At 40.2% G+C, this 19,247-nt stretch overlaps 2 protein-coding genes across 3 annotated transcripts in view; one reads left to right on the forward strand and one right to left on the reverse strand.

Annotated features, from left to right (window-relative positions):
- Positions 1–19,247, reverse strand: part of LOC134656962 (chromobox protein homolog 1-like) — a 179,759-nt gene that overhangs the window by 42,777 nt on the left and 117,735 nt on the right. The window lies entirely within an intron of this gene.
- The window catches only part of LOC134656825 (condensin complex subunit 3), a 33,604-nt gene continuing 16,448 nt past the window's right edge, over positions 2,092–19,247 (forward strand). Inside the window, exons 1-11 of the mRNA XM_063512353.1 lie at positions 2,092–2,343; positions 4,403–4,573; positions 5,287–5,412; positions 6,206–6,354; positions 8,422–8,581; positions 10,609–10,790; positions 11,785–11,979; positions 13,074–13,231; positions 13,545–13,735; positions 14,877–14,975; positions 15,614–15,685. Coding sequence (XP_063368423.1) covers positions 2,182–2,343; positions 4,403–4,573; positions 5,287–5,412; positions 6,206–6,354; positions 8,422–8,581; positions 10,609–10,790; positions 11,785–11,979; positions 13,074–13,231; positions 13,545–13,735; positions 14,877–14,975; positions 15,614–15,685 — 1,665 coding nt within the window. The 5' untranslated portion in view covers positions 2,092–2,181. The remainder of the gene's footprint in view (positions 2,344–4,402; positions 4,574–5,286; positions 5,413–6,205; positions 6,355–8,421; positions 8,582–10,608; positions 10,791–11,784; positions 11,980–13,073; positions 13,232–13,544; positions 13,736–14,876; positions 14,976–15,613; positions 15,686–19,247) is intronic.

Below are 19,247 nucleotides of genomic sequence, written 5' to 3' on the forward strand. Positions count from 1 at the left end.
ATATATTAAGTTACCAATGTAAAGTAACTAAAACTTGATTGCTAGCAATTTATGTATTCTTTTCTTTAATGGAATAAAAGGAATAAGAACAACAATTGAAATGTTGAACATATCATGCCGCAAATTAAAATATAACTAGAAACTATGTAAAATAAAAATTATGATTGCTTGAGAACTATTAATAATTATTTACTAATAAAAATACTTATTGTTTTAACCCTTTTAGGGTGCATATTTATTTATATCCACCATTTTACATGTTAAGAATATTTATATATCAGTATTTTAATGAATTAAACGGCGGAACTACTATTATAATATGTCAGATTGACCACATTATTATGGCATCTATTTTTATGCAGGTATACTAATTAAAAAAATATTATGTGATTTGTATATAATATTGACACATACATATAAGATAATCTCTAATATAATGCCTAATTTGTATTGCCAAAGGAAAACAATAAACTTTTTTTAAACTTATGTAGCTGTTTGTTTATGATTTACTCTATGGATACAAGATCTCTCCTTGCACAATAGAGTCAGTTTATTAGCATAACCTTATGCCCCCCTAGTGTACATTGTGATGTACATGCTATTTCAATAGAGTTTCAACCATCACTAAAACAAATAAAGTAGCATTTCTTGTGTCTTGTAACAATTTTTAACAAATGAAATTCAACCCAAATAAAATGACAACTAGATTCAAACTTCCATTGCTTAAATTTTGTACTGTGGGCAGCATAATATTCCCTGGCCCTCAGCGGTAGGTACCTCACAGGCAGGTGATTTTATACAAGTATGGAGTAATTCATATGCTTCAATAGTATAATAATGTATTTAGAACAGAAGAAGAAGGGGACGCAATTGTACAACAGACCATGAATGCTACTATTACTTAGTTCCCAATACTAGCAGCCTTGGAAATTGATTATATATATTGGATATGGGGAACATCGGCACATGTTAACCTCCCCTAGTTCCCCAACAGACAGGGATACACAAGGAAGCCGCTCCGAAGGGTACCGCAAAAGTAAGTATATAAATCTGAGTGATAATAATACAATACCTCTTTATTGCACACCTCACCAAACTCGTAGTTTACAATAAATGTACAGTAACATAAACAAAGACAATAGAGGTAACAACAGGCGGTCTTATCGCTTAAGAGTGATCTCTTCCAACCAACCTTTACGAATAATACGAATAATAAAAGTATACAATATTACTTACACATGTACAAGCCCGATGGAAGTAAATTCTTCTGAAGACATGTTTCGGCATGGTTTCGGCTATGGTTAAGGAACACGTGAGATTTAAGTCATTTATTACGATAGACAGAAAAATCACACTCTTAACGTCGTTAACTTAACCATTTTTTATTAACAGAATACCTTTTCATTATTAATGTTGGCAAAGTTTTCCATAGTAGATCCATGATCCACTTCATATTTTATGATTTTTAACAAAACTGATAAAGTAAGTAGGCACATATACAGTACTGTAGTGTATAATATTATGTAATTTTCCATATTTTTGTCTATTTAGTACTCGAAAACCACAAGTACCTAGTTTTATTTCACTTCATAAAGTTCTGTTTAAAAATAATAAAAATAACCATACCAAAAATTTAAAATTTTGACATTACATGAGGTGTTGCCAACGTACTCATAATTATTATGGCTAAAGGGCTCTATAAACGTAACAATTTATCTTTACGACTATGAGTATGCGGCGCTTGCAGTTGAGACCACAAACTACTAAGAAGATAGAGTCAGACCAAGAAAAGTCTGCAGCGATTTTGATAGCCCACGCAGTGAAAGTGTAATTTTAAACGTCAAACTTCTACGAATTTATGACGTGTAAATAACACTTGCACTGCGTGGGCTATCAAAATCGCTGCAGACTTTTCTTGGTCTAACTCTAAAATACGACGCACCAAGGTTGCGATGCGGTGCGATAGTGTGATAGGACTTTAGGCGCCGTACCTTATAATTTTATTACATGGCAATAACCAAGCAAATGTCAAGCCAAATTTCGAAAATATCACAACAAACAACGGTCGTTCTCAAGTCGCTCTCTAGTGAATTTGAGTCTTTTCTTTATTATTTGTTAATTAATTTCTTAAAGGTTTTATAATTAGTTAACATATCACTGCTATTGTAAGTATTGACAAAAATGCCGCCAACGGACGCAGACGTTCTGCAATGTGTTAATATGAATAAGCCGAAACCCAATCCGAAAAACGATCCGACGATGTTTCAAATATTTCAAAACGTTCAATACAACATTGTACAACACAAAAAGTATGCTAAGGAGATGACCAAACTCTACAAAAAGGTACGTAATAAAACAATAATTATGTAAACATTAAAGCAAAGTGAGTTACAATGTAAAATGTTATGCCATGTTCATAGTGTGTACCTATGTTGTAGCTTATCACACCCAATTTGTAATTTACAGTATCAATCATCATTAACCGTATGGGCTTAAAATTTACCAAGCTGTGCCTATAAATTTTTTCTCATCAACATAACACATTCATTGCCACCCAGCCAAACAAGACATCCGTACCAGGCCACAACAATTTCGTCATATAAACCTGTAGTACCACGATCCCGACTATCGGGTCGTCCGGCCTGGGAACGAAATCATAAAATACCCGATAGTTGTGTTTTCGGCACTGAATGTGTTAATAATAAGACCTACATTAATTGTAAAAGTATTAATGGAAATAAAGGGTATAGCCGGGTAAGCATGGCCCAACTGCCCTTAGCGAAAAAAACAATTTCCTTTTACTGGATTATTAACCTATATGTAAGTAGTGCTTTCACCAAATATTAAGCCTCAAATGCTTCAGATTTAAAAAAAAAATGCAAAAAAAGAAAAAACATTTTTATTTTATTACAGCCAAAGTACTAATCCGATTTCTTTGTAATTTGGGTATGTTGTATATACAATTAAGGTCGCTTTCTGAAAAAAATTATATTGAATTATCTCTTAAAATAATAGTAAAAAATTGAGATGAAAATTTTCAGAAAAATAAAAAAAATACATGCGAGATAGCGACAGTTATCAAATTTACATATTTCATGTAGAATTTAATAATGTTTAACATATATTTTTCATAAATTAAAATCGGGATTAACAGTGTGAAAAACTCGAATTTGTAACATCCCATAATACTCTCTCTTCATACAAGCAAAGCTAAGTAGTCATAAACGAATGAAGTATATTGTGAACGCAGTCTTTACGAATTTGAATTTAGAATGTGATGTATTTTATTCATCAAAGGAACAGACATTTTTCAATCGTTAACACTCTGTATAAAATTCGTGCCTATTTTCCTGTTCCCGCGCTGTTCCCGTTCCTGTTCCTGTTTTTAGGGTTCCGTACCCAAAGGGTAAAAATGGAACCCTATTACTAAGACACCGCTGTCCTTCCGTCCGTCCGTCCGTCCGTCCGTCCGTCCGTCTATCACCAGGCTGTATCTCACGAACCGTGATAGCTAGACAGTTAAAATTTTCACAGATGATGTATTTTTGTTGCCGCTATAACAACAAATACTAAAAACAGAATAAAATAAAGATTTAAGTGGGGCTCCCATACAACAAACGTGATTTTTGACCGAAGTTAAGCAACGTCGGGCGCGGTCAGTACTTGGATGGGTGACCGTTTTTTTGCTTGTTTTGCTCTATTTTTTGTTGATGGTGCGAAACCCTCCGTGCGCGAGTCCGACTCGCACTTGTCCGGTTTTTTTTTAAATCTCTGAATGCCGTTCGCCCTAGCCACATACAGCCACGGAGTTTAAGGTCCGCGCTCAGCAAAATAAGTCGCGTTCTAAATTCAAATTGCGTTGGGAATATAACTTTCTAGTATAACGTACAAGTTATTTTGTATGAAGAGAAGGTATTATGGGAAGTTACAAATTCGAATTTTTAACCCTGTTAATCCCGATTTTAATTTTTGAAAAAAAGATATGTTAAACATTATTAAATTCTACATGAAATATGTAAATTTGATAACTGTCGCTATCTCGCATGTATTTTTTTTATTTTTCTGAAAATTTTCATCTCAATTTTTTACTATTATTTTAAGAGATAATTCAATATAATTTTTTTCAGAAAGCGACCTTAATTGTATATACAACATACCCAAATTACAAAGAAATCGGATTAGTACTTTGGCTGTAATAAAATAAAAATGATTTTTCTTTTTTTGCATTTTTTTTTTAAATCTGAAGCATTTGAGGCTTAATATTTGGTGAAAGCACTACTTATATATAGGTTAATAATCCAGTAAAAGGAAATTGTTTTTTTCGCTAAGGGCAGTTTGGCCATGCTTACCCGGCTATACCCTTTTGTATTTGTACTGATCATAAATGGTGGACGTTTTGCAGATGGATGAGCAAGTCTTCAGAGAGAGTTTCAAGAATGCTTTAATGTACTTATTTACTTTCGGAGACACCAGTCCCAATGTGGACCGGGTTATCAAGTTTGTGGCCACCTTCTGCACAACCCTGGATGATGAGGAGGAGTTCTTGTTTTTTATCATCAATATTATTTTTGATGTAAGTACCTATTTACATGATGTAGACTTTATCTAATAATAATACCTTTATCTTATAATAATAAATGGTTCGTCGCGCGGCACGTTTGAGCCCGCCAATGATTGAGTTGGCTCGCGCGCGCGGCAGCCGTTGTGCGCGGCTGCCGCGCGAGCCAATGGTCGATAGTTTGCCGCGTGATATTGATACGCGGCTTAATAATAATTCCTAAAATGGGGTATTATTCAGAACATGCTGAACATGTATACAATACATACAATTCTTTATTTGACTTCCCCTTTGTGCTAAAAGACACTGCTCTTTGCTAAACAATGTTTCAAGGTCAATGGCAAGTACCTTATTGGTTTATAATATTTTGGATTTCATATAAACAGGCATATCTTTTGATTGCATTGACTTAGAAGTGGAAGTTGGATATTTGCATAACTTCAAGTGATCTTGTGAAAAGCGGTTTTTATCCCTCAGTTAGATAGTGAACTTTTACTACAGGTACTTTTTAGGGTTCCGTATCAAAAAGGTACAAAAGGAACCTTTATTATGTGACTCTGCCCGTCCGTCCGTCCGTCTGTCTGACACATTGCTAAATATCTATTGGAACTTTAGATTTCAAATTTGGAATACACCAACAACAACGCTAACCTAAACACATTGGAATTGTTTTTTAATTATATCAACGTTTGGCCAGCATATATTTATAAGAACACTTTTTTTTTCAGTGTCAATGTGTGTCTGGCCAGTCAGTCCGGTACCGCGCCAGCCAGCTGCTAGAGGCTGTGCTGTCAGCACTCGGGGAAGACGCCTCACTGGACGAGGAGATCTGCACTAAGTTACTCCAGTCACAGGTGACTGGTACCAAATAATTCATACACCTAAACCATTCACCGAAGTTTTGTCTTATTCATCAGACCGCGGCGAAATGAGCCCGATTTTGAATGTCTTATGTTACGCCCACTTGCACCATACCACTAACCCGGGGTTGAGCGGTTAAACCGTTACCTAGTGTCAAATTGTACTGGTAACCATGGTAACTCCAGGTTTAACCGGTTAACCCCAGATTAGTGGAATGGTGCAAGTGGGCCGTATATATCAGTCTACGGCGGTTAAAAGGTTAAAGGTCTGTTTAGGATAGAATAGAATAGTAAATATTTATTCATATTTTATTGTCTGTGAAAACTTGTCAAAAAAACAGTTATTAAGGTACAGTATGTATAAGTTATTACATGCTTTACGAATGTTTACGATGGGTGCTAGTGCTGCACTCTGGTGGCAGAACATTGCAGTAATACCCCCTATTGGTGTTAAGAAATTGGTAACATGAAACTGGGTCCTGTACCCCAGGGTTTCCGAGCTCAGGACACAGAAATGTTAAATTTATGCAATAAACTTTTTTCATTTGTTTCTCCGTACATGGTCACCATCATATTAACCAATCCTGTCTACCGGCCGCCAACTTCCAGAAACGCTGACAGCCTTGCAATTCTCCTAACCAGATATTATCAGACTTGTTTCTAATCTCGTTTTCACAATTAATCAAGAGATTCAATTTATTGAAACTCCCTAAATTGTCACGCCATTATGTTGGTTCTGCCCATCAGTTTACTTTCCTTAATTTTATGTTTCTTATTATACTTACAGATGCAAAGACTCCAAGACACCCGCGGTGCCGTGCGGTGCCGAGCGGCGCTCGCGCTACAGCGGTTACAGGACCCTATGGACCCAGAGGATGAAGTCACAAGGGCTTACAAATTCCACATGAGCTGCGATCCTAGCGCTTCAGTCAGAAGGTATAGTTGGTCAAACCAAATTGTCAGTAATTAAGAACAAAAAAAAACTATGCTCATCCTTTTCTTTTGGGTGCTAGTACTAGGACAAAGACAGTATGATTCTCTCTGTCTATGTTTGAGATGAGACAGCCCTTTGACAAACTATATGTGACATGCAACGGTGAGTCCAGATCTAGCGAATGCGCCGGTCGCTCACGGCTTCGCAGATCTGGACGCACCTTGTGGTATTATAGGTTCATGTACCTCCTTACCGTTTATGCAATAGTACATTACATATAGTTTGTAGCTTTCTAGTAGAGCCCGAAGGCTTATCCTATTATCTATTGTTCAGTAAAACCGCACGTGCTACTTACCTGCAAAAAAGGGTCCTAATTATTCTATTTGGCACCTGAGCGCGGGCTAGTCCAACGCTCAAAAAACCAGTGTAGGTGCGCTCTCCGATAACGCGCCTTTGTTACGCATCTCGATGACACATTTTAGACTAGTTCTGTAGCGTTCGACTCGCCGGCACTCAGTAACCGAAGTACCGATTTTTTATGCAGGTGGTTGTGGCACGTGGCACGAGCGATTTTTCTTAACAATAAACAATAGGATTAGCCTTCGGGGTCTATTAGAAAGCTACAAACTATACATAGGGAGGTGAATTCGTAAATGCTCCAGATCGCAGGTGTTTGTGGCCCGAACCGAAGATGAGGGCCATAAATATGCGATCGGGGGCTTTACGAATTACCGCCCGTGGTTTGTATAAAGTTTTACGTCTTGCCTTGGCCAGGAAGTGAGATTTTCTTCTCGCGTCGTGGGAACAAAATCCCACTTACGAGCCTAGGGTGACGTAAAGAACTAAAGGTTGCTTATTCATAAAACTTTACGGGCCTGATTTAGTTCAATTATGGTTTATCCCTTTCTTACAAATACATAAGTCAATGACAGATAAGGACAAACGATTATTAGCTAATTGAGGTTTGTAGCACGTTTATGAATAAGGGGCAAATCTTTATATCTTCAACCCAATTATTATCAATTATGTTATATGTTATATTCATAATTTCCGCGTAGCCCTTAACCCACCCTTAACCCTATAACCGCCAGAGTCTGATATATAAGACATTACATATCCATTATCCAGCTGATTTCACCACAGTCTGATAAATAAGACAAAGATCTGATTTGGTTTTTACAGCACATTTATAACTCCCGTAACTATGCCCACCTTACTCTGCGTGGTACAATTACTGTCGGTGGCGACACGAGCACGCTCGATCAAAAATTGCTGGCGGTTAAAAGGTTAATATTCTTGGAATACAGTAGTAGCTCTACAATATTTAATTTATAAACGTTTTTCAAGCTTGTTTTGCACTGGTTTTCTAGTCTAGTAGATGATAGCTTAGTTTGGGACAATATCTAATGGTGTATTCCCCTTTTGCCTAGCCTTGGTTACGTGGGGCGGGGAAAAGAAGGTCAGATTGTATTTTTATTTACTGAGCAGATTGTTCGATATTAAACTTTCGTGAGACATATTTTAAACTGTTTATATGACAACGGTTTCACTCACTTGAATTTTTAGTCGCTATTGGCGACATGTATCGGGCCCCTCACCTTCATCTTCTTCGGGGGGTGCACGAGTTGCTGTCGCCGCGAGCACTCGAGCCTGAGGAAGGACCCCCGAAGGGCCCGAAACATGTCGCCAATAGCGACTAAAAATTCAAGTGAGTGAAACCGTTGTCGTATAAACACTTAAACAGAGCAGATTGTTATTTGGTAGCACGCAGCCAAATCTTATATCACACCCTATAGTTCGTTTTTTTAGTATTAGAAATAAGGTAAACAATCTTGACGTGTCTTTTTATTGAAAAACACTTTATAAAAATAAATAACTGCAAATATGTAACAATTATGAATCTAATACGATCATTTATATTCTTCTGCTTTCATAAGTAGCAGTTACTGATTTTAAAAAGCGTTTTTCAATTAAAAGACATGTCAAGGTCGCTTACCTTCTTTCTAATGCTAAAAAAAACGAACTATAATTAACTACAACAAGTTATCACCTAACGTTTTTGTTTGCAGAGCAATAGTATCGCAAATAGCGAAATGCACTCGCAACGTACCCTACGTGCTTGAGCGTTTGTGCGACGTGGACGAGGCGGTGCGTCGCGCCGCATTCATGTACATCGCCAACGTCAATGTCACTCAGCTCAGAGTGCGGCAGAGGGTGCACACACTCAAGGTACAACTGGCATTGTTATATTTGAATTAAATACATAATTAGCTATTATATCACACCAAACACAGAGCTCTATAAATTGCACACCTTCGATTGATTTTACAACCCCTTTGTTGCCCAACCACTGTCACACCCACCGCTGAACAGCTGCCAGGCGACCGGATTAATTAATAATGATAGTATGGCACACTAACTAGAGGGATTTCGTTGCTCTATAAATTGCATACCTATTTTCGTGGCTAGCTCTCCGGCTACTAGTGGACATCTCTTAAGATCGGTTTTCCTAGGATAGCGGTGCCGTCATATAGCGGCCGTCTCCATACTAAATAATACGGCTAAATATGGATGTCGTAGTATTTGTATGGAGACGGCCGCTATATGACGGCACCGCTTTCGGAGGAAACCAAAGCTTTAAGATCGGTTTTCCTAGGATAGCGGTGCCGTCATATAGCGGCTATCTCCATACTAAATAATACGGCTTAATATGGATGTCGTAGTATTTGTATGGAAGCGCTGGTGGCCTAGCGGTAAGAGCGTGCGACTTTCAATCCGGAGGTCGCGGGTTCGAACCCCGGCTCGTACCAATGAGTTTTTCGGAACGTATGTACGAAATATCATTTGATATTTACCAGTCGCTTTTCGGTGAAGGTAAACATCGTGATGAAACCGGACTAATCCCAATACGGGCCTAGTTTACCCTCTGGGTTGGAAGGTCAGATGGCAGTCGCTTTCGTAAAAACTAGTGCCCACGCCAATTACTGGGATTAGTTGCCAAGCGGACCCCAGGCTCCCATGAGCCGTGGCAAAATGCCGGGACAACGCGAGGAAGATGATGAGTATTTGTATGGAGACGGCCGCTATATGACGGCACCGCTTTCGGAGGAATCCAAAGCTTTGCAGAACCTAAAAGTTAACTCGAATTTAAATTGCGTATCCGCCGTGGAGATAACTCTACTAGCTAGACTTAGGTGGCAGTGCCCCACCCACGTTTTTGTAGGAGGACGTAACCTAACAGGTCGTCTACAAGATGACACCATAATCTAGTCGAGATCACGGGGAATCGTTGGACATACATCAGTGGACCTTATGCCTCTTGTAATAAGGTCCACCGGTTTGTGCGTCACATGACTGTTTGCTTTGAAGTTTCTAGTGAGAGCCCTATGTTCTGCAGCTGATGGCTGTTGAAAGAAATTATGCTATTGTTAAAATACCTCCAACATAGACTAGGAATCCTCTAGACGGAGTTTAGACCAATTATTTCATGAAACCGATGCTGCCAAAAATACTGGGGTGTGGGGGACGAGGTAAAGCTTTGGATTCCTCCGAAAACGGTGCCGTCATATGACGGCCGTCATATAGCGGCCGCAAAAGACGGCCGTCTTTACGGTGGCGACATGTGGAAAGTACCACGGCGTCATAACACACCGTCATCTACCAAGGTCAAAGCGGCAAATTTGAAAAATGTAGGCGCGATGGGATAACGTCCCATAGAAAATTTGAATTTCGCGCCTTTTCCTACTGACAAGATTTGCTTGATCATCTATAATTTACTTGGAGGATGAAATATCATCAGAAGAGGAAAATAATCGTAGTACGGAATCACTTATTCAAATCTCGTGTCATTTATTCCAAAATGGCGTCACCGCTGTCTAATAAAACGTTCACGAAACTATCGACGTAACGTAACGCCGTCTAGGAAACCGCGCCATCTTGTTTACATAGACAACGTTCTAGTGACGTCAGTCAACGCTATATAGCGGCCGTAATATGACGGCACCGTTTTCGGAGGAATCCAAAGCTTAAGCGAGTCCCGTGCCGTGATTGGTCCGTTCAAAGACACAGACGTTACACAAAGACTGACTCGAAAATGGAGTAAAACTACCGTATACCTATTTGTGGCAGAGGGGGTAGCGCTTCTATGCTCAGTCTGGAGGATGTCTTGTCTGTGACCTCCAATTTGAAATTCCATGCATGGCATTCAAATTTAATTCTTAATGTAATATGTGTTAAGTCGTTTTCCCCTTGCTCAGGTGGGCCTTTCTGAGCGAAGCACTCGCGTCCGCCGCGTGGTCGAAGAGATCCTCATTCCCGGTTGGCTGAGCACGTTCAAAGGCAACATCATCGATCTGCTGAAGGCTATACGATTGGACAACGCGCAGGACGCTAAGGATTCTCAGTATGTTGCTGGGAAACTGCTCGAGTCATTGTTTAAGTAAGTTTGTTTGAACTGTATATAGTGAAATAATTGAAAATTGAGCTCCAGCATAATTGCAAAATGATCAGACGAATGATGATTTCTATATTTTTTATTAAAGCCAAACTGTTGTATGTAAGTCCTACTTTTTAGGTTTCCGTACCTCAAAAGGAAAAAATGGAAAGGATCACTCGTGCGTCTGTCTGTCCGACCATTCCCCCCCTTTATCTCCGAAACAACAAGTCAAATTTTTTGAAAAAAATACATAAAATAGTGCTTTACCTATATATATTAGATAGATGATAAGAAAACCTATTAGAAATATGCAGTCAAGCGTGAGTCGGACTTAATGGACGTAACCCTTGGAACGTGAGTCCGACTCGTACTTGGCCGGTTTTTTTTAAATACTGGCAATGATATACGAACCGCGTACCTGTTTTAATGTTGATTATTTTCATATAAAATTCTAACGAAGACAATATATTGTATAGATGACTCCTTGTCTCTTAAGATCGGTTTTCCTAGGATAGCGGTGCCGTCAAATAGCGGCCGTCTCCATACTAAATAATACGGCTAAATATGGATGTCGTGGGTGGATCAACTATTTCTTGTTGTTATTCTATCCGGTCAGCCAAGAGACAATAGTAGCATAGTTTGTTAGAAGACATTGTACACCACCTTCTTCTGACACGCTTGGTAGACGACCCTCAATGGAAAGGGTGTATAAGTATCACAAAAAAGCGTGTCTAGTGAATTTGAATGCCTAAAAATCTGGTTTTAAAGAGTGACCCAGGAGAACGTAACCATGGCAACGAGTGACAAGAAAAAGTTGATTCACCCTCGTAGTATTTGTATGGAGATGGCCGCTATATGACGGCACCGCTTTCGGAGGAAACCAAAGCTTTAGGCAACCATTTCTGCCACTGAAAACTGAGCGTCAAATTTAAAGAGGTAGAGACTGGTAGAAACAGAATGTCTTGACTATAAATTTATTGAAAACCCAAATTTTCAGGCGTCTACCAATCTCCGAGCTCTTGTTATGGCTACCCACAGAGAAGTCCCTCCGGCTAATACCAGCGGAGAAGCTTAACAAAGAAACAGCCTGGTACTGGAGGTACCTGGCTGAGCACCTGCAGAAAATAGACGACGATGAAACGCTGGAGCTGGTGCTGCCCGACCTGGTCGTGCTAATCGGGTATATTAGAGCGTGAGTGTCAATATTAATAACAAAACTTCCGTAAGACAGACATTAGAAAATTTTATATTAAAGGAAAAAATGGAAAAAAAAATTACGCTTCCGGCAGGACTTGAACCCGCAACCTCCGCAATCCGTGCGTTAGCTCTGCCAATTGAGCTACGGAAGCCTACCAGAATCTTGCGAATTTTTTTTCCATTCCTTCCCTCCACACGCCTTTGGGGTGGCGTATAGCGACATCTACCGAAAAACGATTACATCTTTTTAATGGCACCATTAGACATTAAAAATATTATAAACGGGTCACTCACGTATTTTAAGTCGAAAACGCTCGACAAATTTCACTCCGTACCGGGGAGCGTCATCAGGAGCTTGCGTTAACGGTGACGGACCGGCGCAGACTGCGGGCCTCAGCTCTCCGCGCCCGATGACGGCGGCGAGTGTAAATAACTTGCCATTGCATATTATAATTCTAAAATGACCAATTTCTCATTTTGTGGACTTTGTGCAGCATTTATTAACCCTTTAGTGCCCAGTGACATCATATGAAGGGTACACGGAAAGAACATGTCTAGTCAGCTAGTCACTCTGACAACATTTTGAGTTATCGCGGTTTGAAAGGAATGATTTAGATAATTAACCATACAATTTTCGTTAATGGGTGTTTTTAAAGTGAGAAAAAAAGGAGTTATATTTAAGAATAACAGAGGCAACAGAAGCTGTAACAAATAGTTCATTGAAAGCTCTACATTTGGAGATTAAAATCTTATTTTTGAAAAAAAAAATTACTAGACAAATCTTTCCGTGTACCCTTCATATGGTGTCACTTGTCAGAATAAAATCCTAATTGTAGCTTAAAATTTGTGCTAAAAGTTGTGAATCGTACCTTTCTGTCCCATTATTTAATATAAAAATTAAAAAAATCGCGTTTTCCCAGAGATAAGACCTAGTTAGATCGATTTTTCGCCCCTGATAACCTCTATATAACAAATGTCATCGAAATCGTTAGAACCGTTTCCGAGATCCCCGAAATATATAAATAAATATACAAGAATTGCTCGTTTAAAGGTGTGTAAAAGATATAATCAATAAAACATTTTTTACAGTATCGTGGAGTCCCCTTGCCCGTCGGAAGCAGACGACCCCGTGAGCTTCAGCACGCGTCAATATGTCCTACACGAACTAGGCTGCATGCTGCGAGTGTATGACACCGACCCGCCAGGCCGCGCTGCGCTACAAAACCTTATAACCGACGTACTCACCGGTAAACTTTCAACCATAATGTTTCATTAATAAGGTTTAATTTTGAGTCTTCCTGAAACTCGTAAGGTAACTAGCAATCGCCAATATGTTCTTAATGAACTAGGCTACATTACAAGTTGTACTGCGCTACAAAACCCTATAAACGACATGCTCACCGGTAAACTTTATAGACCTTAACTTGTTAGTAATAAGATTGAAATTTGTAGTAGGTAGGTAGGTTAAACAATGTTTAAGAAAATTAACTGTAACACTTCTGTATTCAACCTTAAAACGACTTACTAAGGTTCATTTCTAAGCAGCACTATTTTCAACAGGCGACTACGGCCATCTCAGTGCAGACGTGATACGTCCACTAGTATCAGCCCTAGAGCTGGTTTTCCCTGAGCTGTCCCCGCGTATGGAAGTGTTGTGCGGTGTCATCACGGCGCTGCGCGACCCGCCCGAGCCTGAAGCCCCGCCTCCGGCACCGCTACCCCAACAAGACACGCAGCAGATCAAAATGAAGGTATTATTGGTCATTAGCTGTCATTATCCAAGCAAGCCTCGAACGGGCGCAACAGGAGTGTGCGGTGCGATCTGACATGACGGTCCGCGCGATCATAGAGAAAAAAATACATAGAGTGCTCACTCCATACATCAGTTTTAGTACCAAAAAGACTATTAGCATCTAGCATCGAGTAGCGGAACTATCAGTACTGCTACTTGACAATAGATGTCGCCACCGGAAAGTCTTATGCCGTTGAGATAAGACTTTCCGGTCGGTGCTACATCTATTGTCGAGTATCAGTACTGATAGTTCCGCTACTCGATGCTAGATGTAGACACTGAAATTAATAGTCTGAACTGATGTATGGAGTGAGCACTCTATGTATTTTTTTCTCTATGGCGCGATGTATAGTTGGTCAAACCAATTTGTCAGTCAGTAACACCAGGAAAACTATACTCATCCTTTTCTTTTGGGAGCTAGTACTAGTGTAAGACAAAGATAAGAATGATTCTCTCTGTCTATGTTTGAAATTAGTCTTTTGACAAACTATAAGTGCAGGATCGTTCGCAAGATAGCTGATAAGATCGTGATCGTGAAACATGGAGCGCCAAGTTTGGATCGTACGTATAATGAAATGTTTGGTTTTATAATATCCGAGGAAACGAGTTAGATACTTTTCTTTATGCAGTTGAAGTCCACATAATTATATACGCATAGTCCACATATATGAGTTGGGAAAAAAATGTTAAACTCGTAACAGGTGTCACGTGACCGTAAGACGTAAAACGTTACTTCAATGTCATTGAATTTTTCTTGATTGATTTAAATGCCATCTAGTGAGTTTCGATCTAACTGGTAATAACTGATATAACTCGAGTAATGCGACGAAATAACGCTAAAGTCTATTTTTTTATTCGGTAGACTGAAATGACAGTTAATAGTATGAAATGACATTTCATGTTCATACAATTAGCTGTCATTTCAGTCTACCGAATAAAAAAATAGACTTTAGATGGCGTTAACCTCAATTATACATAGTGCTGCAGACATTTTGCAATAGTGATTGAGTTTTCACTTCTGCCGGCACTCCCTGAGTGCAACCCGTTGTTTTTTTTATTACAAAATCTCTCATCCTATCTTTATTTTGTTTTTTTTTTAGCGAGCGAGGTTGCGCGTGTCGCTAAACGTAGCTATAGAAGAGCAGGAGGATGCGGTTCGGGAGGAGAACTACGCGCTCGCTGCCGAGTGCAAGGCTAAGGTACAGAGTGTTCTCATTTAACTTTTTTTTAATTTTATTTTGTAAGCAGATATCGAGTTATTGAGCATCTCGATTTGATTATTGAGAAATCGCAGCGACTTATCGAGCTACGATTATAAAGATTTAGTTAAAATTTAACTATTCAAAAAGCTCATTCTACAAAGGTTTTTTCTTTTGAAGCCTGGCGGTCTAGTATGAGTCTCATTCTCGTGCGCGTCTCCATACATCTGGCGCGACTTTAAGTATGGACTCGCGCGCGCGAACGCAACTCATGCTAGACCGCCTGGTTACATTTTTACACGATAGACATGCAAAGTCAACGAAGCATCTTGCCGTCAAATACCTTTTAGCAAGATTGAGTTTGAACGTGAGCATTTGGCAACATTTTTGCACTCCTGTCACAGAATAAATAATAGTACTAGGTACAGAAGACTCACTCTCTAACAAAACGCGTCTGTTACGATCAGCACAGATATGGCCGCTAGTTGGCAACAGCGCCACGCGCGGCTTATGGCTAGCCACCAAAATTGGTGTGGAACGGATGTACTTTTAGCTACCTGTAGCAAAGCGACGAAATCGCGGAGTGAGCCACGCCTGCTTCTGTCTAAACCTAATTATGACTGTCATACATTGTATAGGTGGCAGATATTCAGAAGCAACTAGAGGAACTAGAGGTTCAGGCCGCGCCGCCACCGCCGGTACCCATACCTGTAAGTAAACTATGACTATAACGAATATATATAGTTGGTCAAACCAGGGCTCGGAACCGGTTTTTTTGTATAACCCAAAATATCCCAATATTTTTAAGAGCGCTCCAACAAGAAAAGTCAAAATAATGCAAAATTGATGATATTCCTCGATGACATTCAGTACTTTAGGGTCATTATTAGAAACAATGAGTACTTGTTACGGTAAAAGCGTCTTCTTATCTTTAGGAATTACTTTTTAAATATTGGAAAAAGGGCTTATTAAATTAGTAATGATTTTTTTTCTGATGGTTGTTTCCGAAAAACCACGTGAAGCACTAAATTGTGAGCTCGTATTTGTAAATGTTGAGAAGTTTACTCTGGTAAAGCTGGCTATTTTGTATTACTAATACCCTGTACATTAGGAATTACTTTTGACATTTTTCCTAAATACCTTTGAGAAAGAGAAAATCGAAGAAAAACAAACTCAATTTTCTCTCCGAAACAAGTGTCAATTCCTACTAAATTCTACTTAATATCGAAGTCATTTTCATACTCAAGCAATCTACAGCGTTTGCTTATACTGATGGTATACATTAGTGTTTATGAAATTCTACTATAATTTTTTGGCAATTTTTTGAAAACGACTCTAATATTACCGATGACGCGCGGTCGTGAGCTCAGTGCCGCGGCAGAGCTTGTAGAGGTAGGACGTGTGTCGGTCGGCTCCGCACGTTTTCAACGGCGACGACGAGGTTTTTTATCATTGTGTGCGGCAGGCGCCGTGTAAAATGCTATACTGTGTGCGTGACAGTGCGTGTATACGGCGACTGAGAAACTTTGATCCTAGTACTGTGTATTTGGTTTTATAGTATAGTATGTAACTACCGGACAGCATTAAAGATATTTGAAATGATCTGATATTTTATAGGTACTAAATTAAAAAATGGCTGAATACAAATGCTTTTGATGACATGTCAGAATCAGAATATATAGGTCTGATGATGGAGCTGGGAGGTGGTCACCGGTACCAATCAACCATGCAACTAAACCACTTCGTGTTTCGGCTCGTTTGATTCGTCTCAACAAGATCTTTGACACAAGATAGGACTCAGGGTCTGATGATGGAGCTGGAAGGTGGTCACCGGTACCAGTCAACCACGCAACTAAACCACTTCGTGTTTGGGCTCGTTTGATTCGTCTCAACAAGATCTTTGACACAAGATAGGACTCAGGGTCTGATGATGGAGCTGGAAGGTGGTCACCGGTACCAGTCAACCACGCAACTAAACCACTTCGTGTTTGGGCTCGTTTGATTCCTCTCAACGAGATCTTTGACACAAGATAGAACTCAGGGTCTGATGATGAAGCTGGAAGGTGGTCAACGGTACCAGTCAACGATGCAACTAAACCACTTCGTGTTTCGGCTCGTTTGATTCGTCTCAACAAGATCTTTGACACAAGATATTACTGAGGGTCTGATGATGGAGCTGGAAGGTTGGCACCGGTACCAGTCAACCACGCAACTAAACCACTTCGTGTTTGGGCTCGTTTTATTCCTCTCAACGAGATCTTTGACACAAGACAGAACTCATGGTCTGACGATGAAGCTGGAACGTGGTCAACGGTACCAGTCAACCATGCACCTAAACCACTTCGTGTTTGGGCTCATTTGATTCGTCTCAACGAGATCTTTGACACAAGATAGAACTCAGGGTCTGATGATGGAGCTGGAAGGTGGTCAACGGTACCAGTCAACCATGCAACTAAACCACTTCGTGTTTCGGCTCGTTTGATTCGTCTCAACAAGATCTTTGACACAAGATAGGACTCAGGGTCTGATGATGGAGCTGGAAGGTGGTCATCGGTACCAGTCAACCACGCAACTAAACCACTTCGTGTTTGGGCTCGTTTGATTCCTCTCAACGAGATCTTTGACACAAGATAGAACTCAGGGTCTGATGATGAAGCTGGAAGGTGGTCAACGGTACCAGTCAACCATGCAACTAAACCACTTCGTGTTTCGGCTCGTTTGATTCGTCTCAACAAGATCTTTGTCACAAGATAGGACTCAGGGTCTGATGATGGAGCTGGAAGGTGGTCAATGGTACCAGTCAACCATGCAACTAAACCACTTCATGTTTCGGCTCGTTTGATTTGTCTCAACAAGATCTTTGACACAAGATAGTACTGAGGGTCTGATGATGGAGCTGGAAGGTTGGCACCGGTACCAGTCAACCACGCAACTAAACCACTTCGTGTTTGGGCTCGTTTTATTCCTCTCAACGAGATCTTTGACACAAGATAGAACTCAGGGTCTGACGATGAAGCTGGAACGTGGTCGACGGTACCAGTCAACCATGCACCTAAACCACTTCGTGTTTGGGCTCGTTTGATTCGTCTCAACAAGATCTTTGACACAAGATAGTACTGAGGGTCTGATGATGGAGCTGGACGGTGGTCACCAGTACCAGTCAACCATGCAACTAAACCACTTCGTGTTTGGGCTCGTTTGATTCCTCTCTACGAGATCTTTGACACAAGATAGTACTGAGGGTCTAATGATGGAGCTGGAAGGTGGTCAACGGTACCAGTCAACCATGCAACTAAACCACTTCGTGTTTCGGCTCGTTTGATTCCTCTCAACGAGATCTTTGACACAAGATAGTACTGAGGGTCTGATGATGGAGCTGGAAGGTGGTCAACGGTACCAGTCAACCATGCAACTAAACCACTCCGTGTTTCGGCTCGTTTGATTCGTCTCAACAAGATCTTTGTCACAAGATAGGACTCAGGGTCTGATGATGGAGTTGGAAGGTGGTCAATGGTACCAGTCAACCATGCAACTAAACCACTTCGTGTTTCGGCTCGTTTGATTCGTCTCAACAAGATCTTTGACACAAGATAGTACTGAGGGTCTGATGATGGAGCTGGAAGGTTGGCACCGGTACCAGTCAACCACGCAACTAAACCACTTCGTGTTTGGGCTCGTTTTATTCCTCTCAACGAGATCTTTGACACAAGATAGAACTCAGGGTCTGACGATGAAGCTGGAACGTGGTCAACGGTACCAGTCAACCATGCACCTAAACCACTTCGTGTTTGGGCTCGTTTGATTCGTCTCAACAAGATCTTTGACAGAAGATAGTACTGAGGGTCTGATGATGGAGCTGGAAGGTGGTCACTGGTACCAGTCAATCATGCAACTAAACCACTTCGTGTTTGGGCTCGTTTGATTTGTTTCAACAAGATCTTTGACACAACATAGTACTCACAGGGTCTGATGTGCAGCTGGAAGGTTGTCATCCCAGACACGAAGCATGGCATGGTTGACTGGTACCGGTGACCACCATTCAGCTCCATCATCAGACCCTGAGTATCACCTAGTGTCCAAGATCTTGTTGAGACGAATCAAACGAGCTCAAACACGAAGTAGTTTAGTTGCATGGTTGACTGGTACCGGTGACCACCTTCCAGCTTCATCATCAGACCCTGAGTCCTATCTTGTGTCAAAGATCTTGTTGAAATGAATAAAACGAGCCCAAACACGAAGTGGTTTAGTTTCATAGTTTACTGGTACCGGTGA

Source organism: Cydia amplana, chromosome 19 (genome assembly GCF_948474715.1).
Source record: "Cydia amplana chromosome 19, ilCydAmpl1.1, whole genome shotgun sequence".
NCBI classification, from domain to species: domain Eukaryota; kingdom Metazoa; phylum Arthropoda; class Insecta; order Lepidoptera; family Tortricidae; genus Cydia; species Cydia amplana.